The sequence below is a fragment of the Hippopotamus amphibius genome, chromosome 5 (genome assembly GCF_030028045.1).
Source record: "Hippopotamus amphibius kiboko isolate mHipAmp2 chromosome 5, mHipAmp2.hap2, whole genome shotgun sequence".
Classification (NCBI taxonomy): domain Eukaryota; kingdom Metazoa; phylum Chordata; class Mammalia; order Artiodactyla; family Hippopotamidae; genus Hippopotamus; species Hippopotamus amphibius.
The window spans coordinates 118,042,234-118,068,949 of NC_080190.1; the positions used below are offsets into that span (position 1 = coordinate 118,042,234).

Consider the following 26,716-nt stretch of genomic DNA (forward strand, 5'->3'; position numbering starts at 1 on the left):
ATGAGAAAAGTTTATCCATCAACTAACTTGCACATTATTTTTCTTCAACCATACGTGAGTAGCGGGTTGAAGTTGAGACTGACAGACACCGTTGAGTAAATGGAAGAACTTGTGTTATAATGACTTCGGTCCTTCTAAAAATGGCCGCCAGATGTGACATGAAAGAATTGGAGAGTATCTATATTCAGTAATAGGGGAATAGGGTGAGGGAAAGCTTTCTAATTTTCATACCTGTTTTAATAGGATGATAAGTTAAAGAAGTTGGTTGAACAACATGGAACTGATGATTGGACTCTAATTGCTAGTCATCTTCAAGTAAGTGAAACATTATCTTATATTCCTAACATGAATAATTTAGGCCATGGGGTTACACTTGCTGTTTTTCAGAAATATGTGTCTACATTATTTTAGATTTAGTTTTCCTTCCTAAAAACTTCTCTCTCATTCTGATCTTCCTACAGTTGGAAGCTTAGAAAGTCTGATTTTCTCATAGTTAGTTTATCCAGGAATCTAAAAAGATTACTAATATAAAAAATGATACCAGGTTTGGGTAGGGCTTTATAAATATTTGCTGATAAATGTTAAAACGTTTTGACAGAAGTGAAATATATTGAAATCTTTTAGTAGCTAATTAATAAAATCAGAAAAAGCTATGTTGCTGTGAGAATTAGAAGTAACATATAGGATGTTTGGCACAGTTCCTGACATTTAGCACGTGTTCAGTAAATGAAGCTAAATTAGAAAAGCTGTTTACATTAGCTTTATCAGTTTAACTTCAGTGGTATAACAGCAGATGAAGATGCTACAAGGACACACAGGAACAGCCTGATTATTTTGAAAAATTGGTGGCCTTAAGAATGGATCAGGATTGATGTACAGGAGCTATAAATGAAGATGCTCAGTTAGAATGAAAATAAGTCCATAAGGCACCAGGGCAGAGCTATTGGTAAATAAAATGTTTGTATTTATATGCTTCTAAGTTATCTGTAATCCTGTATATGAACTAATATCTTTGGAAACTGAATTACTAATGAAAAGTTAAATATTATTATTATCCGTATAATACATAGGGGTTACTAGGTCGTGAATTGACTAAAATAAGGCTACAGTTATTAATCATTTCTGGAGTTTAAGATATTTCTGCATAAGGTTTTATCCTGGTAAATTCATTTTCCTTTTGAACTTCAACAGTTAAAAAGTTTAGCTGATATATAGTGCACATCTTCTATCTAGATATATTTAGTTTTTTCTTGATAACTTGGAGGTTGTCATTTATAAGCATGCTTTAAATACTATGAGTGGTCTAAGTGATGCCTTTTGAGGTTTTTTAATTGTGTAGAGTTATGTACTCCTGTACTGCATGAATCCAGACTGCTCTGTTGTTTGAGTTCGTGTAGCTGCTTGGTATAGCTGTCTGTTTACTCCTTGTTATGCATCAGTACATTTCTTTATGGCAGTATCTGTGTTGTAGCTTTGCTTTTTGCTGTGTTACGAGGCAGAGTAGAGAGATACATAATTTAATTTCAAATGTATGTTGTTTTTATTTATAGTGTAAGCAATGCTGACAACTTTAATTAAAAATGACTTGGGACACAGGCATGGAAAACAAATACTACATTTGTAAAGAATGCTATTGAATGCGTTATTCTTGAAAACTTTCTTCTTAAGGTTGTGAGAGATAAGTTTGGGCTCACTTGCTTTCTGGAAGACAGTTTTTCAAAAACAATCATCTAAATTCTTTCAGAATCGTTCAGACTTTCAGTGCCAGCATCGGTGGCAGAAAGTTTTAAATCCAGAATTGATAAAGGGTCCCTGGACTAAAGAAGAAGATCAGAGGGTAACATGTTCATATTCTTTATTTTCACCGTGTAGGTGGACTTGCTTTTTTTCTTCCTAATAAATACATTGGGGGTTATTTTGGTCACATAAATACGTGTTTAAATCCCTTTGCTTTGTTCTTTGAGTACTGCTTGCATAAGAATTGAAGGTTGAGTATCTTAACGTAGTTTTTTGCAGAATTGAGTCAAACCAACTGTAATATATATAGCCTTTGCTGTCTGAAAGTTTGGTTTGCAGAAGGAAAAATACGATCAGCTTAGTCACCTTTAGAGCTTAGGTTAGCAACATTTAGGGTATAGTTTCTTGTTGAAAATTGAGTTAGCATTTTAAAAACAGAATTTAATTTTATTCTTATTTTATCTGAAAATGTGAGGTATAAGGAAGTCATTCTTAACTTTCCCTCTTGACTTATAATGAGCCCCCAAATAAGATAGATATCAGAGCATCATGTTCCCAAAGAGTTGGATGATTCAAAAATCAAGGTAATTCTTTGTGTTATGAAAGTGCGAGAAGATTGGGAGAGTTTCTGTCCTCCACTGAGAATTGCCCTTTAGTTCACGCTCATTTAGCTTACAAGTCACTTTAATTAACACTTTGTATGTTAGATAAGTTTGGGATCAGTATTTGAACTTGGCAAATGCTGAAGGAATATTTATTAGTAAAATTGTTTTTTTAACTTGTAGTTGTGATTTGAATTTAATGCATTAAAAATAGCATTCTTGAGTTATGTTTTAAAATTCTGTCAAGGTAGTGCTTTTTAAAATTGAGATTTATATTCATTTCAGATGTACAACATAACGTATATATTTCGAAATGATCACAAGTCTAGTTAATATCTGTCCCCATACACAGTTACAAATTTTTTTTCTTGGGATGAGAACGTTTAAGATCTACTCTCGTAGCAACTTTCAAATATGCAATACAGTATTACTAACTGTAGCCACTATACTGTACATTATATCCCCATGACTTACTTATTTTTAAAAAGTAATGCTTTTTTCAAACTTTATTTTTCTGTTTCTTAGGTTATTGAATTAGTTCAGAAATATGGGCCAAAAAGATGGTCTTTAATTGCAAAACATTTAAAAGGAAGAATAGGCAAGCAATGTAGAGAAAGATGGCATAATCATCTGAATCCTGAGGTAAAGAAATCTTCCTGGACGGAAGAGGAGGACAGGATTATCTATGAAGCACATAAGCGGTTGGGAAATCGTTGGGCAGAAATTGCCAAGCTACTTCCTGGAAGGTACTTATATAAATGTGTATATATTTTTCTGAACTTAAACTTGATCTTTATTATATTGCTATTAAATATATTTATAAGTGCCCCATGACTTTTATTTATGATTAAAATTCAGACTTTAAACTGCAGAATACAAGCAACCCTTAGTGATATTTGTAATACATTTTATGGTAAGGGATATTAATTACTTCTTTATTGAAATATTTTATAGCAGTAATCTGTGCAGCAAAATGATGGACCTCTAGATTATGTGAACGTTTAATACGCTCCCCAAATTATGTTTACATACCATTGTCATTTAAGCAACCTTCTTTGTACAAACTAAGTTGGAATGGAATCTGAGTTGAAGAGGTTTCTTTCGTATTGGATTCTATGCATCAGACCAGAGAATAACAAATACACTAGCTGAAATAAATTGCTATGAAAGTACATTAGAGAAAATTCAGTTCTTAATTATGGTATGATTCAGTCATGAGTAGTGTGTATATATCCATGTGGCTAAAATATAGAACTTCCCTCAGGGATAGTGATATGCTAAGTACACTACACATTGCACTGGTTCAGATGTTTCGTAGCCGTCTTAGCACAGTGGACCACCAATCTTGGGAAAAATCCATACCTCACTTGGAAGAGATGCACTTGTTTTTTTATTGCTGTAATCTGTATAGTACTGAATAGTTTAGAAAATGCTTTTACATGTATTATTCTTTTTTCTTTTTTTTTTTTTAGAGAAAGAAAGCACTTTTATTGTTGAATAAACATTAAATCAGAATGTGATGCCCATCTTAGGCAATCTGATAAGAGATTGCAAAAAACGGAGAGAAATCCCACCTTTCACCTACATAGCCAAGCAGATACGACCCATTACATACAGGTTCTCAAGATAAACAGTAACTAGTCCTTAAGTCAGAAGACTTGACAGCACCATTTTATTTCACACAGTTCATCCTACATTTACCTAGCAATTGGAGTGCCCATCTGTGTTAGTTTACTTGGCTTTATGTAAAGGAAAAACAAACTACTCATATCTTTTTGTTAGAAGGTAGTTTTACAACTTGGAGCCAGGTCAGCTGAAGTTGGGCTCCTACCCTCCTGCTGAAACTTGTAGATAGGGTGCTATATTCTGTATATTCTTAATTAATCTTCATATACTTGTGAAATATGCAGAGCAAACATTGCTGTCTTTATTTTATAGATAAGGAAGTTAAAGCACAACATTAAATTTTTTATCCAAGTTACTGAACCTGGTCTAGGAAGTTCTGATGTTTTCAATCATTGGTACATCTTTTTATTGTCCATGGAAACTAGCTTAGTGTTTAGCATAAAGTAGATTCTCAGTAAATGTTTGTGTCTTTTTTTAAACTTATACTATAAGTAGCTGTAGGTCGAAAATTTCCCTTTTTACAAGGGGAACTTAGGTAAAAGGGGAGCCAATGATCTCTTTCTTCCCTAGGTATTTTGTTGCAAGAAGTGAAAAAAAATACTGGGATTCTGTATTTTGTGGTTTGCTTTTTCTTTTTTCTTTTTTTTTTTTTTGTGGTTTGCTTTTTATGACCATGTTTGATCCTGGCTTTAAGGCTTTTGCCCTTGCTATGCCCTTTTTCTGGAGTGCTGTTTGTTTGTTTTTCTGTTCATGCACGGCTGGTTCATTCTTGTCATTCAGATCTTTGCTTCACTGTCACCTCACAGAGGACTTCCTGGACTACCTAATGAAAATTACTGTAGTTACTCACTTTTCCTATCCTACTTTAAATGATCTGCACTATTTTTCTTCTTATTTATTTATTTATTTATTTTTTGTTTTTCTCTTCTTTCCTGCTCCTCTGCTGCCATGCTTCCAGTGAGAATGTAAGCCCCGTGAGAGCTGGGACTTTCTTTATCATATTCACCACTAGGTCTCCAGTGTTTAGAACTGTATCCGACATAGAGACATACAGTTTATTTTTTGAATTAAAAAAAAAAGTATCTGATTTCACCAGTTGTAAAAATTTGTTCTAAGTACTTTGTATAATTTATACAGTGTTAACATTTATGGAATCCTCTTTTTCTTTTTAAATATACACTTTCATTTCTTAGGACTGATAATTCTATCAAAAATCATTGGAATTCTACTATGCGAAGAAAAGTGGAGCAGGAAGGCTACTTACAAGATGGAATAAAATCAGAACTATCTTCATCTAAACTTCAACACAAACCTTGTGCGACTATGGACCATTTGCAAACCCAGAATCAGTTTTACATACCTGTTCAGGCACATATTTTTAATACCTTTATTATTTAAAAATGTTCTTTAGTTGCTCTATTTCTTTAGTTTCTTTAGGGAAGGTGTTTAGTTTCTTAGTAGGACAAAAACAATGTATTTTAAGAGGAATAGACATTTAAATTTTCACACTGAGAAAATAATGCCATGACTAGCTGTTAAACCATTAGTGGAAGTTTATCTGTACTTGTTTTGATTGGTAAATATTTTGAGAACAAACTCATTAAAACATTTCCTTCTATATATAATTTTTACATTATCTAGTTAAGAAACTTAATATGTATATTTCCTAATACTACCATTCTTTGAATCTTCATGGTTCAAAGCTAATGATCATTTGTGCTTTAGCAGCAATTGTAGTTTACTTTTTAAAAAAATTTTGTGTAATTGTAGTATTGCTTACCTCTAAGACGTAAGTGTATATAAAATGGTCTAAAGGAGAAAATAGTCAAAAATCACTCAAGCCATCATTTTGGGGTGTGTGGTAAATAATTGGTTCTTTGATGGCATTCAGCTTTGCTTTTCTCCCATCACTCAACCAACTGAGTGACTTCAGCCTTTGTTTAGACAGGTTCATTGGAGATTACCCTCATTCATCATAGGGCAAGCTCTGTTTTCCTCATGATACATTTTCCTACCTGCAAGAAATTAGGAGTTTTCATAAGATTTTTCTTACATTTTCCTGACTACTTGTCTGTCATGCCATTTTCCATGTTGAGCAGTTCTTGGCTCTCGTCACATAAAATGTAAAGATTAAGTCAGGACTTAGTATCTATCAAAAGATAAAATTTGGCTATTTGTTAACAATCTGTGCTTCGTATGCCTCAGATCTGATTTTATTCCACTAAATGGACATTATTTTTTTATACATAATTTTAAAAGAACCACTTAAAAAAGGTAGTGACATCTTAATTTTACAAATAGGAAAACGTGAAGATTGTATAGTTATCTGCTGAAACTCAGTACCTTCAGGTTTTTATTGTCTGTTTCTTTACATTTTACTTTAGATTCCTAGATTTCAGCAGCATAAACTGAAACATTCTATCTTAGAAACGTTATCATTTAAATTTATTTTTTTAACTCACAGGAAGATAATTTTTTAAATTATTTGGGGCCAATGGAGTGCTTAACACTCTCAATCAGAATATATTGGAAAGTAAAGCTATTTCTTGTACTTTAAGAATTATTTACCTTTTAATGATTCTTGAAAGGTTTGTGTATTCGTAGTTCAATTCATGTAAACTGCTAAAAAGATAATGCTAATTTTGACTTGAAAGGAAAAAATGGGTTGGTTTGAAATACTGTCACAGATTAAAATGAAAAGTTTGAGAAAGATAAGTTTCTAATTCATTGGAAGTTGAGCAATATACTAATCAAGTGTTGTGAAAATTAAGTTCTCTATTAGAAGTTATATATAACGTTTCTGCATTAGATAGTGATTTACGTAGGCCATTATGGAAAAGAGACAATTTCATATTTATGCTTATTAGATTTTAAGGTTTTAAAAGACACTTCTCATCTTTCTCCTTACCACTGCTCACTAAATTTGCATGCAGATTCAAAAATTTCATTACAGATGCTTTAGAAAAGAAACAGAATAATTCCGAGTATTAAAAAGTACATGAGTGATTCTGATTGTTTTTCTGAGACAAGTATTAGCAGCAGCCTGTTTTCATATCCTTCTGTACAGAGACTGGTGTGGGTGGTGGTAGGAGAAGGAGATGTGAACACGGAGACTTGCTTTATCTTCAGCCACGGGAGGGCTTCACATGGACCAGCCCTTCCTCTGAAGGACAGGAACACAGTTACTTTGTCTTCTCCCGGAGATAGAGCAATTCTTTAATAGCAGATTTTTAAAAAATACTTGATGGATATTGTAGATAATAGACTGATTGGATGATAAATCTAGCCTAAGTAATTCTGTTTCATTCAGGAGAAAATAGGTCTTTGCTAAGAGTTATGACTTTTAATCAGTAGATTCTAAGACTAAAGATGTAGTTATTAAGAAACTATTATATGCATAAATAGTCAAAGCTAACAGAGATACTGAGTTTTTCATGTTGATATTTTATTCAGTTTTTGTGCTTTGCCTCAGATTTTTAAAAATTTGTATAGTGCTACATGTATGATATTAATGTTTTAATTACTTTTTAGATCCCAGGCTATCAGTATGTGTCACCTGAAGGCAATTGTGTAGAACATGTTCAGCCTTCTTCTGCCTTTATCCAGGTAACTTTTTATTTATAAAAAACAAAAACCCAAAAAAACCCCACCAAAAACCAAAAAAAAAAACAAAACTGAAGGAAACACAAAAGTTTTCAAAATTTAATAGTGCCTGTTTCCTCATCTATAAAATGAGGGCAAAAACAGTACTATCTGATCTATTACTTTGAGTGTTATAACATTAAGGGAGAAAGTTGGTAAGTGTGTTTGAGAAATATAAACTGTACAAATGTAAAGTGGTTCACAACACCAGTAAGGTGGTTCTTTGATTCTTCTAGCTTAGAGCGTTCAGGTTATGAATGGACATATTTTTGCTAAATTGGATAGAATATATGTATTAGATTCAATAAATTAAAACAGACTCCACATATAAGTTTTTAAATTGATGTAGATGATACAGTGTAAGTTTTTTCCTGCATTTAAATTTCCCAAATCTTTTCTGTTAAATTGAAGTTATTTACCAGCGCCTCTTTAGATACCAGAAGGATTGTGATCCTGAGTATTTGAGATTTAGTACTATTAAGCTTTATTAGAGAAAATAGGTTTTATGTTGCATCGAAGAAAACAAAAGTAAGAACATTAATAATAAAATAAAACAATTTTGTAAGTAGCCTGTTTTTTCTCTTTTATTTAACTTATTTTAGCAACCCTTTGTTGATGAAGATCCAGATAAGGAAAAAAAAATAAAGGAACTTGAGTTGCTTCTTATGTCAGCTGAGAATGAAGTTAGAAGAAAGCGAATTCCACCAGTAAGAAACAAGCTTAAGTGTTTAGATTTTATTGTTAGAATCTTTTGTATGCTTTGTATGCTTTTATAGTTTTAATCAGCACTGACTTGCATATGCCAGCGAGTAGAAAGCATATTCAGTGTGACTTCAGATTTTAATATGGACTAAAAATAGTTTTTCTAATTTGTAACTTTGAGGTTGCCTGTTTTTGATATGCATCTCTTTGAACATATTTTAGTGTTATGTATTAAGATGCTTCCTGAGTCATAAATATCAAACAGAATTTAAGGAATAACCTTCAATCTGTATATTTGTGAAAATGTGTGGTTTAGATTAGGCTTTGGTTTTATTTTAGACATTCCGTGTGATAATGGCCTTAATAGAAAAAAAAGATTAAAAAATAAGGAATTTAATAGATGTGTAGAGATTTATGTGCTTCAATGTTATTTTTATTCTCTCTTTGAAAATGTTTTCCTGTTTCCTATATTTAGAACACAAATTCAGTAAATTGGAAAAAGTAATAACGTTAAAAACATGGGAAAAGGGAACATTTAGATTTTATGCTCTCTAAAGAAATTTTTCTATGGATGTTGGGTTATGGTTATCAGGTATGAAAAGTATTGTCTGAGATTTGGTTGATGCAAACAGCCAGGATTAAATCAGGATGATACTTCTCGATAAGTTAAACAGGCTATGCTAGATGGATTAAAAGGGAAAAAAGTTTGTATTTAGACGACAGTTTAAAAAGTTTAATATCCTGGGACTTTTTACATTTAGGAAAGTGTTTTTCTTGATCTGGGGCTGAATGAGGGGACAGTATATTTAGAGTGACTGGGAACTAATACAAAATTACTAAGTAGAAAAACCTGAGGACTTGAAATAGTATTATGAGGCAACTCAGTGATGTCTTTATACCATTTCAGAGAGTATTAATAAAAATGACATTTGTTAATTGTAGTAGATGAGATATACACCATGGGAAAAGTAATTTTTGTTTTGAAACTGCAAAAACCGTGGGCAAATAGGAAGACCTGAAGTGTACTTATTTTAGTAAGTTAATTTTGGTTTTGTTAAGAAGCTGCAAATAAATAATCATGGTTATAGAGTCCACGTTTGTAGATAATCACGTTTAAGCACATTTAAAATTTTTTGATAATAGTCTTATTTTTAATTTAACAGGAAAATATAATTAGCTAAAATAATCGCCATTTTGCATTGAAGAGGGAGAAAGTTTTTTTTTTCACACTTGCTATCTAAAATCCACTCTCATAAAGATCTGGTTGAATAAGGAGACTGGAGATTCTAGAAGGAAATTGCTGCACCCAGTGTAATAGAGTCTATACACATATAAAGTATTTATTCTAGACAAGTATGTGATAATGACTGCCACTTTACTGAGTAGTCATTATGTTCCACTATTGTAGATGTGTTATATTAACTGGTAATCCTTATATTAACTCTGCAAATTAGGTGGTTGATTGCTAGGGATTCAGAATCAGGTGTATACAATTGCAAACCTGTGGTTTTGCTAATGGCCTTAGTATCCTCCCTCTTTGAATCTTTTTCCTGCCTGCAAACTTATTGAAATGTATATGGTTTAGCAGTTATCTCCAGAAAGTAATTGTAAACTCGGAAGGTGGCTATGCTAGATTGAAATAAGATTGCTTTAATTTCTTTTATTTATAGGAATTTTTTAAACAGTTGGAACTTGTTTTGCAACAATGTTGGAAACTTGTTTGTTTCACCTTACTTAACTTGAAACTTAACCTTTTGGTATTGTGAATATCTAGCACATTCTAGTGATTTTTTATTTTAATAGTCATGGGTACTGTTTATTGAGTGCTTCCTATGGCCTGAGCAATGTGCTTTCTAAAATATGGTAACTCTTAGCATATTTAATTCAAAATTAAAAAATTCAGTTCCTTGGTTGCACCAGCCACATTTTTGTTGCTCATATGGCTGGTGCCCATATCGAGCAGCTTCAGGTGCAGAACATTTTCATCACCTCAGAGGGTTCTGTTGGACAGTGCTATACACTTTACATCCTGTGTCTTTTTGTTTTTTTGAGATATAATTTACATATAGCACCATATAAGTTTAAAGTGTATAGCATAATGATTTTACTTACATACTGTGAAATAATTACCACAATAAGTTTAGTGAACATCCATTGTCTCATATAGGTACCAAAAAAAAAAAGAAAGAAAAAGGGAAAAAAGTTTGTTTCCTTGTGATGAGAGCTCTTAGGATCTGCTACTCTTAACAGTTTTCAAATTATATATTGTTTCTTAACCATGGCTCTTCAAGGTCTCTCTTGTTTTTCATTATGAGACGCTAGGAAACTAGGCTCAAAAGATAAGTAAATTGGCCAGGGTACATCTCTAGAGAGAGAAGGAAAAATGACACAGTCCCTGAATTCAAAGGATTTAATTTGCAGTGGGGACACAGATAAGAAACAGGATCCAGTGTGATACAGTAAGTCAACACAGTTTTATGGGCGCGCATAGGAGACTGAGATTTAGGTAGTCAGAAGTGTTCCTGGAAGAAATCCTATTTGACCTCAGTCTTGAAAGACAGGTGGTGATTATATATTAGCAAAATAGATGCACTAGGACATTATTATAAATGGAACAGGTAGAAGTGTGTAATCAGATGGAGTACTTTGCAGTATTTGAACTGTATCTTAAATGAGGAATAGGAATTTTCCCTGGTCAGTAGGTTGAGCATTCCAGATTAAGGGAGCGGCAGTGTATGCAGAAGACCAAAACTCATCAGGGAATTGCAGTTACTGTACTATAGTTGGGTATTCAGTATTCCCTGGGAGGGGGGTTTGTGTTGGGAGATGAAGTTAGAAAGATAGAGAAAAGCCAGATTCTAGGAGTTCGGACCTTATGTTGTAGTATAAATTGTACATACTAGTTTTATCTCACTATGACTTCATAGATTTTAAAAAAATTTGGTTAGAAAAAAGAAATATAATCAAGGTGAGGTTTAATGATAAAACATTTTATATCAATTTTGAGGAAAGATGTTGTATTTGCTACTATATTTTTAGCTGAAATGTTCTGAAGTATGTTGCTCTAGGAAAAAACTCATACTTAAAATCCAAATTTTTGCTTAGGTTGGGAATGATAAATAATGTTCAAATTTCTTTTGTACTTTTAGCAACCTGGAAGCTTTTCTAGCTGGTCTGGTAGTTTCCTCATGGATGATAGCATGTCTAATACTCTAAATAGCCTCGAGGAGCACACTAGTGAGTTTTACAGTCTGGACGAAAATCAGACTGTGTCTGCTCAGCAGAACTCACCCACAAAGTTCCTGGCCGTGGAGGCAAACGCTGTGCTGTCCTCTCTACAGACCATCCCAGAATTTGCAGAGACTCTAGAACTTATTGAATCTGTAAGTTTGAAATTGTGAGATTATCAAAAGCTCAGATTTAGTTACATGATTACATGTTCAGAAACTCAGTTTAATGGACGCTGACCAGTTTTATGTTACACATTACATTGTATGTCATGCTTAATTATGTTCTGATATTTTGCAGTGGTTTCTGGCTATATATATATATATATATGTATTTATTATACAGGTTGTATGAGTGTGTTAGAAATAGTTGGGAAAGTAGAGAAAACTGTAAGAAGAAAATTAAAACCCCCTATAAACCCAGAGTTAATAATTTGAGGTATTTTCTTGCAGGCTGTGTTCTATACATATAAAACACACATATATGTATATGTTTTTAAACCCAAATATACACTAACGTATTATGTTTGTGAATTTTTTCCCACATTATCTCACAAGCATATCTCTGTTTTCTTAACTTGTTTTTAAACTTGAATTTTAATGGCTTCATGGTATTCTGTCATATGAATGTAGCAAAATTTATTTATTCAACATACTGTTATTATTGGACATTTATGTGGTGTCCAATTTTTTAGTATTACAAATTAAAGAACGTGTGTAAAGCTTTGTGCAAAATCATGATTATGTCCTTAGGTGAAATTGAATTTTTGGATCACGGTGTATGAGACTACTTTGAAGATATTCCGTACATATTACCAAATGATTATGTAGTTGTGGAATAGAGTGTAAAGTTTTCTCATGTGGAATAGAATGTGAGGTTTTATGATGAACTGTACTCTTTTATAAAAATAGCTTAAAATAATTTGTTCCTTTTATTTAAAGTACTTTGGCAGTAAGCTTTAGCTACTGAATTGGATGAAATATTATTTTGGAATGTTCCAGACTGGCATTGTAGTAAAACTGTAATCTGTTCCTCTCAAATGGTCTTGCTTAAAAAAAGATGAACCAAGGAAAGCCTATTTTTTTTTTAGAACTTTTATTGAGATACAGTTAACATACAATAAACTGCATACATTTAGAGCGTACAATTTGGTATCCCAATCTCCCAATTAATTCCCCCCCAACTCTCCCCGCTTTCCCCACTTGGTGTCCATATGTTTGTTCTCTGCATCTGTGTCTCTATTTCCGCCTTGCAAACCGGTTGATTTGTACCGTTTTTCTATAGTCCGCATATATGTGTTAATATACGGTATTTGTTTTTCTCTTTCTGACTCACTTCACTCTGTATGACAGTCTCTAGGTCCATCCATGTCTCTACAAATGTCCCAGTTTCATTGCTTTTTACAGCTGAGTAATATTCCATTGTATATATGTGCCACATCTTTATCCATTCATCTGTTGATGGACATTTAGGTTGCTTCCATGTCCTGGCTGTTGTAAATAGTGCTGCAGTGAACATTGGAGTGCATGTGTCTTTTTGAATTATGGTGTTCTCTGGGTATATGCCCAGCAGTGGGATTCCTGGGTCTTATGGTAACTCTGTTTTCAGTTTTGCAAGGAACCTCCATAGTGTTCTCCATAGTGGCTGTATCAATTTACATTCCCACCAACAGTGCAAGAACATTCCCTTTTCTCCATACCCTCTCCAGCATTTCCTGTTTGTAGATTTTCTGATGATGCCCATTCTGACCGGTGTAAGGTGATACCTCATTGTAGTTTTGATTTGCATTTCTCTAATAATTAGTGATGTTGAGCAGCTTTTCATGTGCCTCTTGGCCATCCGTATGTCTTCTTTGGAGAAATGCCTATTTAGGTCTTCTGCCCATTTTTTGATTGGTTTGCTTGTTTTTTTGATATTGATCTGGATGAACTGTTTATATATTTTGGAGATTAGTCCTTTGTCTGTTCATTCGTTTGCAAATATTTTCTCCCATTCTGAGGGTTGTCTTTTCCACTTGCTTATAGTTTCCTTTGCTGTGCAGAAGCTTTGAAGTTTCCTTAGGTCCCACTTATTTATTTTTGTTTTTATTTCCATTACTCTAGGGAGTGGATCAAAAAAGATCTTGCTGTTATTTACGTGGAATAGTGTTCTTCCTATGTTTTCCTCTAGGAGTTTTATAGTGTCTGGCCTTACATTTAGGTCTTTAATCCATTTGGAGTTTATTTTTGTGTATGGTGTTGGAAAGTGTTCTAGTTTCATTCTTTTACATGTAGCCATCCAGTTTTCCCAGCACCACTTCTTGAAGAGGCTGCCTTTTCTCCATTGTATATCCTTGCCTCCTTTGTAGTAGATTAGTTGACCATAGTTTATCTCTGGGCTTTTTATCCTGTTCCATTGATCTATATTTCTGTTTTTGTGCCAGTACCATACTGTCTTGATCACTGTATCCTTGCAGTGTAGCCTGAAGTCAGGAAGCCTGATTCCACCAACTCCCGTCAGGAAAGCCTATTTTTACTGATAAAAATGAGTAGTTAATCAACTCTGGAAATCATCATCCTATGTTCAAGACTAGATTTAACCAGGTTATAATATGAATAACTTTAGTGAAGAATTTGATTTATTGCAGGATCCTGTAGCATGGAGTGATGTTACTAGCTTCGATCTTTCTGATGCTGCTGCTTCTCCTGTCAAGTCCACCCCAGTTAAACTAATGCGAATTCAACACAACGAAGGAGCCATGGAATGTCAATTTAACGTCAGTCTTGTACTTGAAGGGAAGAAAAACAGTTGTAATGGTGCAGACAGTGAGGCTGTTCCTTTAACATCCCCAACTGTGGCGAAGTTTAGCACTCCACCAACCATCCTCAGAAAGAAGAGGAGAATGCGAGTGGGCCAGTCGCCTGGCGGCGAACCTGGCGATGGCTCATTCAATGATGGCGGTAATACAGCACTAAAACACACCCCGGTGAAAACACTACCATTTTCTCCTTCACAGGTAGCAGTGTTGTTGTTGTTTGTTTCCAAATGTTGATGAGCTAGATTAAATTAGGTCTTTAACATCCATGCTTGCAGTTCATCGCTTTGATAACACATACAAGTGGGTAGTGTATTTAAATGTATACAGGAGAGTGCCGAGCTGTGATAAATGAGAAAAGTGCCCCATGAAGTGTAGTAGCTGCGTTTTATCTTACTGTTTTTAGAGCTGAAAGGGATGTTTTAGAACTCATCAGGAAATAGGCCCAGAAAGATAAAATGATTTGCCCAGTGTGTCCCATGGCAGAGCTGAGACTGAGAGCCAGTTTCCTGACTGACTGTTCAGCAGATATCAGGTGTATATTCATAGACAGCTGCTCCCTATAAGAATTTCATGAGTCAGTAGGTTGTCTAGGGATGTCAGGAACCACCTGCTTTCTCCTGTAGTTATGTCCCTGGGGAGCAGATATTTATATCAGGGCAAACTATACCTTTTATTTTATAATACTATCTTTCTTAATGAACACCATGTTCCAGACTGTGTGCTAAACACTTTTCTTACAGTATCTTAGTTAATGCTCCTTCAAAAACCCCTAGAGGTAGGTAGAATGAAATTCAGAAGTTAGGGAATTTGTTTAAGGTCCGTTAATAATAAAGAGATGAAGCTGGTCTTGACAGAGGTTAAAAAGTTTTATGGGATAAGAAGGAAGTTTAATGGCCAAATAAACTTGGAGGATATTGGGATATTGGAGGTCTATTTTGATGCTGGGAAAATGAGCATCTGGCAGTAAGTACACAGCCGCTGTTTTTTTCTGAGAATTGTACCCCCTGTGCTTCAGGGGATGCTATTTAAATAGGCTACAAGCAGGTAGTGTGTGCCCCACCCCCGCCCTCAAGAGTTACAAAGTATCCTGAGGAAGGTGAACCAGAGTTGAGCAGGCTAGCAATTTTCTATTTTTGGAGTTTTGCATACCTGCAATTTTTGTTGAAGGGTAAATTCTAAGGTAGAAAATGGCTGAGAAGGTGAGACATGATTATAAAGACTGTATATCCCATAGCAAAGAGCTTGGATTTTATCCTATGATTTATAGGCATCAGAAGTGATAGAGCTGTTATAGAATTCACTGCAGTTATAAGTAGCCGTAAGCAATTTCCACTTTATCTTACCATTGCTTCTAATCTGTTGGCTACAAAAATAAATTAGTATTTCACAATTGTATGTAAGGTAAGACCCAATGAGTAAATTGTGTCATTTGGAAAATGGACTCTATGATACCAGTTTTGGCTGCTCAAAGGTTCTGAGCTGTGTTCTAAATAGGCAAATTTGCCAGATAGCTGTATTTCTTATTAGCAAAGCACTATTATTATATTCTGGGTTCTAAATATTCTTACAGAAAGGAACACTCAAGATCATCCGTTAATAAAGTCATAAAACTTTTTTTCAGTTACACTGTTGTACAGAGCTTACATTTAACACAGCAGCTATTCACGGTCTCTGTATATTCCTATTTGATAAGATATACTGTTTGGAAGTTTTTTTATTGTGTTTTGTTACTTTTGAATATTTGTTAAATGGCCATTTTTTGAAAAACTGTCATGTGTTAAACACTGTTCTAAGAGCTGGGTAGGCAGTGATGAACAAAACAAAAATTCCTGCCCTTGTGGTACTTAATTTTTATGGAGTTGAATATAAATGTATCATTATTGATAATCCTTTCCTAAAATGAATGGAGTAATAATTTGAAAATCTTATCAGTTTGATATTTATGTAGGATTTTGACATTTTAGGGATTGTCTTTAAACTCTTTTCCTTTTTTAGTTTTTCAATACGTGTCCTGGAAATGAACAAATTAACATAGAAAATCCTTCATTCACATCAACCCCTATTTGTGGGCAGAAAGTTCTCATTACAACTCCTCTTCATAAGGAAACAACTCCCAAAGATCAAAAGGAAAATGTAGGGTAAGTACGTGTTAAAAAATTGTGTTAGAGAAAATGGGAAGCACAATTTCAGGAGTAGATTAGCTTTTTGTCCATTTATACATATATCATAATCCCTGTCCATATGGGATTTAAAGTTAAAAAATATCATAACCTTATGTTTTATCCCTAGGAGACTGAAAAGCAGCTAAATGTAGTATAAAAACTTTGATCTTAAGCAAACAACATTTTTAGTACTTGTTTCTACATTAGTCTTTTTTCTGTTTTAAGATGATGGATTGGAATAAGAATAGTTTAGGCAGGCATACTTTAAAAGTCTTAGAATGTTTAACTAAAGCATGTGCATATGCCAGAAAAATTTAGTGTGTGCTTTTATCGTGGCTTTGCCTTCCTTAACTCATATGAAATCAAATTTTGACTGTGATACAAATATCTAAATGATTGGATAGGTTTAGAACACCTACTATTAGAAGATCTATATTGGGCACCACACCAAGAACTCCTACTCCCTTTAAGAATGCACTTGCTGCTCAGGAGAAGAAATATGGACCTCTTAAAATTGGGGTATGTATACCTTTTATTTTTAAGAATTTTCCTAATTTTCATAAGACACAAGTTTAGATTTTTATCCTTGATTTTTCACATTTAAAAAAAGATGTTCAATGAACTGGATTAAAAAAATTTTTATCTCTTGGTTTATGAGTTTGAATTTGTGTTACTCTTTTGCCTTGTATATAAACCTTTGTTTGGCTTCTTTTGAATTCAGACTTTATATCATCTAGAGGAGGCAAATCAAGTGTCATTAAAACATTTCTTAAAACTGAAACGTACCTTTTAGTAGTTTCAGTAGCAGTTACCTACAGTAGAATAAAATAATTTTAATATTTTGATATACATAAGCACTTTCCTAATAATGCTAATGAAACTGATCGATCACAATACTTCTTTAAGGCTCAGTTTCCTCTTCTATTAAGTGGATGTTATAAAACACCCCAGCAGGTTATTTGTGAGGACGGGTAATAGAAATAAAGGGGCTGGTACTAAGTTTCAAGTAGTATGTGCTTAGTTGTTACTATTATTATTTTAATAATAGTAGTAATAGTCTGAGTACATAAATGGAAGTGGGAAGTGTTATCTGTGCTTTCATATATGTATTGTCAATTTTGAAGTACCTTAGGTGAGCCATGGATATTCTGATTCTAGGCAGGTACAGATTTTTGACAAATTAGGTACATTAGAAATAAAATATGATTTTTAAAATAAAATTGGTCACTTCTAGGGTACTTTAGTTATCTTCTATTTTTAGCCACATTTTGAGTAAATCAGTTAAATTCTAGTTTACTTGATTTAATCAATTTTCTACCAAAAAGCATGTCTTGCACTGAAATCTTCTAGTCTTTTCCTCTTTTCCTTTTTTTGGAAATACTGTTTTAGAGGATACACAGTAGGATTTATCAAGTCATTTTGTCAGTTAGCCCCATATACTGCTATGAACAACAATACTCATTTAGAGTTCTCTAAACTTTTTAGTTTTTATGCATATACACATAACAAAAGTGGGATCACACTATGTACTCCTTTGTAACCCTTTTAAATTTAATAAAATGTATATATTTATCCCATAATTTTTTTTGTTTTTAAAATTTAATTAATTAATTAATTAATTTAATTGGCTGTGTTGGGTCTTTTTTGCTGTGCGCGGGCTTTCTTTTTAGTTGTGGTGAGTGGGGGCTACTCTTTGCTGCAGTGCGCGGGCTCCTCATTGCCGTGGCTTCTCTTGTTGTGGAGCACAGGCTCTAGGCGCGTGGGCTTCAGTAGTTGCAGCACATGGGCTCAATAGTTGTGGCTCACGAACTCTAAAGCTCAGGTTCAATAGTTGTGGTGCACAGGCTAGCCGCTCCATGGCATGTGGGATCTTCCTGGAGCAGGGCTCAAACCCGTGTCCCCTGCATTGGCAGGTGGGTTCTCAACCACTGCACCACCTAGGAAGCCCTATCCCATAATTTTTAATGTTTTTGTATTATTCCATTGTATGGAATTACTTAATTGATTTAACTGATCTGTTTCAGCATTTTGTTATCCATTTAAAAACTTCATCAATTTGATAAATATTAATTGAGTGCCTAATAGGTGCCAGGTGCTGGGTTAGGCTTTTGGGAATGCAGTGTTAAACATGTCAGGTATGGTTCCTGCCTTCGTAGGGGTGTGTAGCCTAATTGGGAATTCAAAAAATAAGCAATAATTTGAAGACATTTGAAAAATTCTGAAAGTGCCTCAGGGCCATTTGGTCAACATATACAGTGAATAGAAATTATAATTTTAATAATAGTGCACAAGAAATTAGGTTTTAGGTATCTAAAGTCCCTTCAGTGTGTTCATGTTTGGGAAGAATTTATCCATTGCCAAAACAGGTCATTTTCATCAGCAATTTAAGATAAAAAGAAAGTATCAATATTGTAATTAAAATTTCTAAAATACCTGTAGGCCCATTTGCAGTGAGCTGACTTTTCATTCCTTCTGCTCCTCCTCCTCCAGTTATTTACTGAGCACCTACTGTGTGCTAACCACTCAGCTTTTTTGTGTATCTTACGATGGCTAAGACACTTGTATTCTTTTTTTTTTTAAACTGAAGTATAGTTGATTTAGTGTTGTGTTAATTTCTGCTGTACAGCAAAGTGATTCAGTTATACATACAGATACATTCTTTTTCATATTCTTTTCCGTTATGGTTTATCACAGGATATTGAATACAGTTCCCTGTGCTATACAGTAGGACCTTGTTATTTATCCATTCTGTATGTAACAGTTTGCATCTGCTAAGCCCAAACTCCCAATCCTTCCCTTCCGCACCTTCCTTCCCCCTTGGCAACCACAAGTCTGTTATCTATATCTGTGAGTCTGTTTCTGGCTCATAGATATGTTCATTTGTGTCATAGTTCAGATTCCACATATAAATGATATCATATGGTATTTGTCTTTGTCTGACTTACTTTACTTAGTATGATAATCTCTAGGTCCATCCATGTTGCTGCAGATGGTATTATTTCCTTCCCTTTTATGGCTGAGTAGTATTCCACTGTATATAAGTACCACATCTTAGGACACTTGTATTCTTACAGGGGAAAAAACAGATTCCAGATTTCTTTTTAAGAACACCTAATCTATGTTCTTTGTGAAATGTAATTCTGAAAACAAGAGCTCTTGGAGCAACACACGGAAATACTGACGTAATTCCTGCATGTCTCAGGCTGTAGATGAGAGCACTTTACAAATTCTGTTTCCATTTTTAAAGTTTTTGTAAGTGCTATGAAATCTCATTCATATATGAATGCTATTCTCCCTAACTGTGTTGACTGGAAACCTAAGCTGCTGGTCATTACATGCTGCCAGTTTGTTCTTTTATTTAGTGGAGCTTTGATTACCTTTTTTTTTTTTTTTTTAAACAGATCTTGGTTATGGTAGGTCTTAAGTTTGATAGAATTTAATTTTTTTCTGAGTTATATAGTGTGCTTAGCTATTTGATAGAAAGGTAGATGAATAATATTTTGAGACTGTTTCATCATTCAGCCCACATTCAAGGTTTTTTTTGTATGCTGCCTTCCCACAGTGTGGCATGTACATAGACACACATAGACGCATGCACACACACACACTTCTTGAACACTGTGTCTCAGCTCTAAGCTTAAGGCTAGGTGTGCAGAGATGTATACACAGGTGAAAAAGAGGTGATCGCTGCTCTTAAGTAGCTCACACATTTAGTAGTAAGAGAAACACGTAAACTAGTAATTACACACTATATGGTAAGTACAATAAAAATAGAATAAGGAGAGCTACTGTAGTCCCAATTTGTTCTATATTTCCTATTTTTATATAAATACTTGTGGAAATAATCTCTTTTCTGTTTAATTCTGAGGATCCTGATTGAAACAGAAGCTGTAATAGGTTCCCCAAAAGGAAGACTTTTGTTTAGTGCCCTAGCGTGAAGAAAGTGGCACACTTCATCCAATGCTTGCAATGTATAAGATTATTTTTGCCATAGAATGGATTAGTTAATTAATTTATTCAGTTTATGTATCTATAGGGACTGGGAGAAAATTATGCCAGTAATGAAATAGTATAAAAGATGGGTTTCTATATATGGGGAGAAAAAGGAATTGCTATAAAAGGCTTTTTAAAAACCCTTTTAATAATAATTTAGTCACAGCCACTTGCCTTCTTGGAAGAAGATATTCGGGAAGTTTTAAAAGAAGAAACTGGAACAGACATATTCCTCAAAGAGGAAGATGAACCTGCTTACAAAAGCTGCAAACAAGAGGTGATCTTTTAGTGTTGTTGTTAATAGAAGTCTTATCATGTTTAAGTGACTTGACCATAATGTTCCTGTTGTAAATTATTCATTCTAGCATACTGCTTCTGTAAAGAAGGTCAGAAAATCACTAGTCTTAGATAATTGGGAAAAAGAAGAACCAGGTACTCAACCAATAACTGAAGACCTTTCAAACATGCAGGTTTGTAGATACTTTTTCTTATATTAGGGTGGTTGCCTTAAGGCCTAGTGGTTCTTGTGTTTTTACTCATTGTGTAGTTAATTCATTAGAGGCTCTTAGAGGGTTTCCTTTGGTATTATTCTGCCTAATTCAGAGAGAAACAATTAACTGTGGAGAATATTTTACTTCCTTGCTTTTTATATGTTTTGTTTTGAGAGGAATTAGGTTTCTTATGTATGATGTCAGAAAAAATGGTAGTTCTCAAAGCTTTAAATTTCAATATCTTTGGTTTACTTCTTAAATATTTAATTTTACTACATTACTAGAAATTTCATCGGAGCCAAAAGCTTTCTTGGAGGGAAATGAGCAGGGCTTCCACTACCACTTACTCAGTAGTCCCTATATTTGTCTCCATTTTTGAATTAGTTATTTTATTTTCCTCTTTCTTTTTTCTCTTAGTCAGAAAATATATTTACAACATCTTTATTAATGATACCATTATTGGAAATACATGACAATAGGTGCAACTTGACTCCTGAAAAACAAGATATAAATTCAACCAACAAAACATATACACTTAATAAAAAGAAACCAAACCCTAACACTTCCAAAGTTGTCACATTGGAAAAGAATCGTCAGGTATGAATTTATAAATTTCTTTAAGTGATTTTTGTTGTTGTTTATTCAATTATCACTTTGGACCTACTGATCACAAATTATACTCTTTCTCTTAAATTCAAAATTGACTGTAACAGTAACTAGACATTCACCATTGCTTTGTCACTCAAACTAGATTTGGGTTTTTGAGAGACTCACTCATCAGGGCACATATAAGCTAAACAATTGTAACTGTAGCCAGAGACGCTTCTGGTGATTTCTTAAGCACTATTTCATTTTTGAACTAAAAACATCTAAAGCTACTTGTGGCACCTCTTCTTCTGTAATAAATAATTGTAGCCCTAATTGCTACTTTTAAAGGGTAAGTGGTTGGAAGCAGTTTCAGTTTGATTTTGTTGGTATTAATATAATGGTTTCCAGTGAACTTTCTGGCTCAAAGTTGTAAAACAAAATCCTTTTTTCTGATGCTATGCAGAAATTTTTACTATGTTATTTTAAGAATTCAACCCAGAGAATTTGGGAGGTCATTGAGGAGGAAGTTTTCTTCTCTACACTGCAATAACTGCAGAGCTAGCGTTCCTGGCATTCAAGCATTCCTTGAAAACGTCTTTGGCAGTCAAATGTGGCCACCTCCTCTCTTTCTTGAGCCGCTGCTCTTCATAGAGCCATGTAACACATTTTGTGAATCTATTTAAAATGATTTGGTTTACCAGTGTTTAACACAGAACTTTTCAGGAAAATTGATTACATAGCAGGTCATATCTATAATGTAGTAACCTTTTCTCTGTAATAAGGGAAGAAAACAAATGAAACAAAGATAAACTTGACTTTGTGTTATGATAAATTTCCTAATATGCAAGACATAAAGCATTCTTGGTTCATTTTTTGACATTGCATTCTCTTTTTAAATCTTTTGCAAAACTTTGAAGCAGTAAGGACTGACATTTCTTTCCATGTTTAGGCTGATTTGATTTGAGGGGCAGTTGTGGGAACAGAACTTTTAAACTGCCTCCACAGTCCTACAGAGAGCTAAAAAATTGACCTTAAAAAGTGCTCATAAATATTTTAGTATGTATTTTTGAAACATCATTATTTAAAAAGAATCATAATGCTACTATCGGAAACATTTTTTACAATAGTTACTTATCAAATACCCAATCAATTAATTGGTTTTTTTAAAAGTCTAATCATGAAGTAGAATGGATAGTTATCTTAGTAATTTTCACATCATTATTAATATTTCCTTCCTAGTCAACTTGTGAATGGGAAACAGTGGTTTATGGGAAGACGGAAGACCAGCTTATCATGACTGAACAAGCAAGAAGATATTTGAGTACTTATACAGCTACAGGCAGCACCTCAAGAGCTCTCATACTGTGATTGTTATTAAAACTGATGAAATGCCCCACTCCCTTACTAGATTCTATACTAAATTAGGTTACAATGAAATTTTTTTGTTAATTGTTTTTAAAGTTTTAATACAGCCCTAAAACGGTTTGCATCCTTTTTCATATTGGGCAAGCAGAAAGCTAGGCACTTAAGTAAGGGGTAGTCAATTTCATAGTTTATTTTTTAAGACATGAGATTTTAAAAAATTGTTTTTAAAGAACAAGATGGGAAAATCATATTAGAATGTTCATGGATATTCTAAAAGTAAATTCTCACATATTTTCTTCAGAATATCTGTCTTGCTACTCTCCTGCTGCTGTGATTTGGTTGTAGATAGGTTTTATGAGTATGTGTAATTTCTGAAATTAGACTGTGTTTAAAAAGCACACATCGTTTTATGAAGTGCTTTGCCTATCTTCTGATTTACTTAGGCTACCATTTACAAAGAAACACAGTGGAAAGGAATTTAAAAGAAAGAAAGTTGCACTACTAACTTTTGGTATTTTTCAAAAAAACAGTAGAATTAACTACAGTGTTAAATGTATTTATTTGAACATAGTACTAAAAACAAAAGGCATTGCAAAAAGGTTTTTTCCTTATTAGTAAAGAGTCAGTATTTTCTTCATAAATCTCAGAAGAGCTGAGAGTTTTGTTGAATGTATTGTACAGTACGTAGGAGCAGGAAAACTTTGTAAATTGGAAAGAAGTCTGTTTTTATAATTTATTTTCATTTTTAAAGCTTAAATGTAGATATTTATACCTATACAGGGTTTCTAGAAGCCAATGTTGTTTCCTGTTATTACAGCTAACATAGTAAAGAACAATTTTGACTTTAAAGTATGAAACAATAGTAAGTTATAGCTGCGAAGAATACGATATCTATACTGTATGTCACATCTACCTAAGTATTGCACTATGTCCTTTAAATCATGTTGGTTATATAAAGTAGTTCTAAAAATATACTAAATAATAATTTAATATTTTCTTTTTAAATTATATGGGGGTCATATAAATTAATCTGTTGATTTGTATATGTTTGAAATTTTTGCATTTTGTTTAAAAAAATAATATGGTACTTTGGTCCCTAAAGACAGTCTGCACTTAGAAGTTTATTATATTTACTCAGTGTTTCAGAAGTAGAGAACATTATCTTTTATTTATAAAAATATTTGTCCTTTTTATAAATGTTTTGTGTTTCTCTACAGGTTACAACAGTTGCTTCAGTTGCCTGTTTTAGGTGTTTGCACTTATTTCTTCTTGAAAGAATGTCTTTATTTGCTTTTGTGTAGAGATTTTATGTAATTTTTTTTTGAGACATAATGGTATGCTGTCAACTTAAACACTGACAGGTAAATAGAATTGTACACTGTAGTTTTAATTATTTGTAATTGACACACTCTCTCCCTCTCCACTCCTGAAGTATGCTGCTATAGAAAATAGCAGAATCGGCTTGCTGCTATGAGAGAAGGAAAGAGCGACCACCACTTGCACTGTGTGAAAAGATGAAAAGCAAATGATGGGAAGTTCTCAAGTTAACTTAATGGAATCAACCATTACCAGGCAAATTCTTGCAAATACCAAAATAAAATGCTGTGCCTTAAAACAAAAACAGCTTAAGGTTCTCTGACGTTTTTATATTGATAGAAATGGAAATACTAAGTATTTCAATGCCTAGCTTTTGAACAGTAGACCTAAAAGGGTTTTAAGCTATTTAAATCTACTTGCTCATTTTTGCATATTATATGTAGTGAGAAGTGACGAAAATGTGTGGTACTAAGATTATGCCTCGTTGATAACAAATAGATGAACCAATTTGAATCTTCTTAGCATGTTTGTTAAGTATGTTGATTACTTCCTAATTAGTGAACTTCTCACAGAAATTTCACTTTGTAAAACCAATGATTGTAGCAGAATCATATTGGATCATTTCAATTTCAGTTACCTCGAACTAATAGCACATAATGGTTCCTTTTTTTTTTTTTTTTTTTTAAATGTAGCCCTTGGCTGGTTTGGATGTACAGAGTCTCCAGTTACCAAAGTATAATATCTTGGAAGAGCTATATTTTTTTAAAGCATAATTTTTCTTGAGCATTGAATTATCCCACATGTAACATATTGCAGATAAGCTTGGGCTTTTTGGACATAGTACATATTTGGATTGGTATTGGTTGAATCCTCCAGTTAACTGCTTTTTGCAAGAGGATTTTTAATCTTAAACATGTCAGGCATCTTAAATCACCTTTTATACTGTTGTGTTCATTTGAATTTCTTTCAGTATGTTATAAAAATGCCAGACATATATGTAGCAGCCATACTCGCATGGAAACTGACTACACATATATAATACCGCATTTTGTTGTTAAGGTTTTAGCATTAATACAGCAATTACCCTGATTAAATTGAGTTTTTTGATGTATGGAAAAACTTTCCATTGTTGCATACAATGTTGCATACAATGTTGACTGTTAACATCCAAAATAAAGCATCTGTGTACAAGCTGACATGGCATTGCTCATTTCACTTTGGTTTTGTATTTTATGGTATTGATTGGACTTAAGGACTTAACCCAACATTCTGTTCTTAGACCATTTTTCTCCTTTAGAACTCCCTTTACAGGTGATTTTATCTGTTAACACAACTTGACCTCTTTACTCAAGAAATGGACATACTTGAGATATCAGTATGTCCATTTCTTGACCCTTATTTAGAGCCATATTTTCAGCTGCCTTTAGATATTTCCGTATGACTCTTGTCAGCACCTTAAATGTAGTATGCTCTCTTTTCCCCAACCTGGATCTGCCCCTCCTTTGTTCTATCTCCTCGTGGTGCTACTTTCCATTTGATTACCCGCTGAGAAATCTTGTGCCTTTTCCTCACCCTCCATGTTGAAATCTGTTGTAAAATCTCAGCCCACATAAAGACACAGTTCTAATTCCATTCCTTCATCTTTTGTTTAGGTTATTGCACTAATCACTCTGATCTCCATTCTACAGAAATATCAAGAAATTGTGCTGTGACATCAGGGTGTCACCTGGGCAAGGCCAACTGGTCACCCAGTCAGGTTTGTGCACCTCAGGGAATTTGTCACCATCCAGATTTTACCTTTAGCCTTCTAGGCTTAGAAATCTGACGGATTAACCCGCCAAAAATGAGTTTACCTCTCACTAGAATGCCTATATCAAGTGTGTGCGACTGACATAGGAAACCAGAATGCTACTTTATTAATTTACAGTGTGAAATATAACTCCCAAGAGGAAATACAACTGCTTCTATGTGAGCGTAAAGAAACATATGAAAAACACACAGAGATTTGATCACATCTCTCCTATTCAAAGACCTTCCATAGTTGTCTGTTGCCTAAATCATAAGACTTCTGCTTCACTTCCTAATCTGGACCTGGTGATTTGGATCTTTCAGGAATGTATATGCGCAGGCTTCTATCTCTGTGGCTCTTCTCCTGGCTGCTGTCTTTGTCTCCCTACCTGTTAGAATCCTACTCAGCCTTCAAGGCACAGGTCTGTGAATCATTTCCTGATTATCCCAGTGCCTCCATAAAACTTTCCCACTAGACTTCATGTTTTGAAGACTAGAGATTGCTATTTATAGCTCCTGCATCTAGCATGATGCTTAGAAAATCTCGGTAACTGTTAAATTGAAAGAATGTCAAAAAAAAAAAAAAAAGTAGTCATGACCCTTAGGGAATATTAACCATACTTACTTTACATAACAGGTTGTGAGTATCTTCGGTTTCATAGTTATCCGCATAAAACC

The 26,716-nt window shown here is 33.7% G+C and overlaps 1 protein-coding gene across 2 annotated transcripts in view; it reads left to right on the plus strand.

The window, feature by feature from the left end:
- The window catches only part of MYBL1 (MYB proto-oncogene like 1), a 34,079-nt gene extending 8,643 nt beyond the window's left edge, over positions 1 to 25,436 (plus strand). Inside the window, exons 3-16 of one of the 2 annotated variants that reach the window (XM_057737448.1) lie at positions 244 to 315; positions 1,745 to 1,837; positions 2,865 to 3,085; positions 5,159 to 5,333; positions 7,497 to 7,571; positions 8,210 to 8,314; positions 11,459 to 11,692; positions 14,164 to 14,532; positions 16,330 to 16,472; positions 16,901 to 17,015; positions 20,650 to 20,766; positions 20,855 to 20,959; positions 21,398 to 21,577; positions 22,808 to 25,436. In XM_057737448.1, the coding sequence (XP_057593431.1) occupies positions 244 to 315; positions 1,745 to 1,837; positions 2,865 to 3,085; positions 5,159 to 5,333; positions 7,497 to 7,571; positions 8,210 to 8,314; positions 11,459 to 11,692; positions 14,164 to 14,532; positions 16,330 to 16,472; positions 16,901 to 17,015; positions 20,650 to 20,766; positions 20,855 to 20,959; positions 21,398 to 21,577; positions 22,808 to 22,936 (2,133 nt within the window). In that variant the 3' untranslated portion in view covers positions 22,937 to 25,436. The remainder of the gene's footprint in view (positions 1 to 243; positions 316 to 1,744; positions 1,838 to 2,864; positions 3,086 to 5,158; positions 5,334 to 7,496; positions 7,572 to 8,209; positions 8,315 to 11,458; positions 11,693 to 14,163; positions 14,533 to 16,329; positions 16,473 to 16,900; positions 17,016 to 20,649; positions 20,767 to 20,854; positions 20,960 to 21,397; positions 21,578 to 22,807) is intronic. The other variant, XM_057737449.1, reaches the window with a different exon arrangement.
- The last annotated feature ends 1,280 nt before the right edge of the window (positions 25,437 to 26,716 follow it).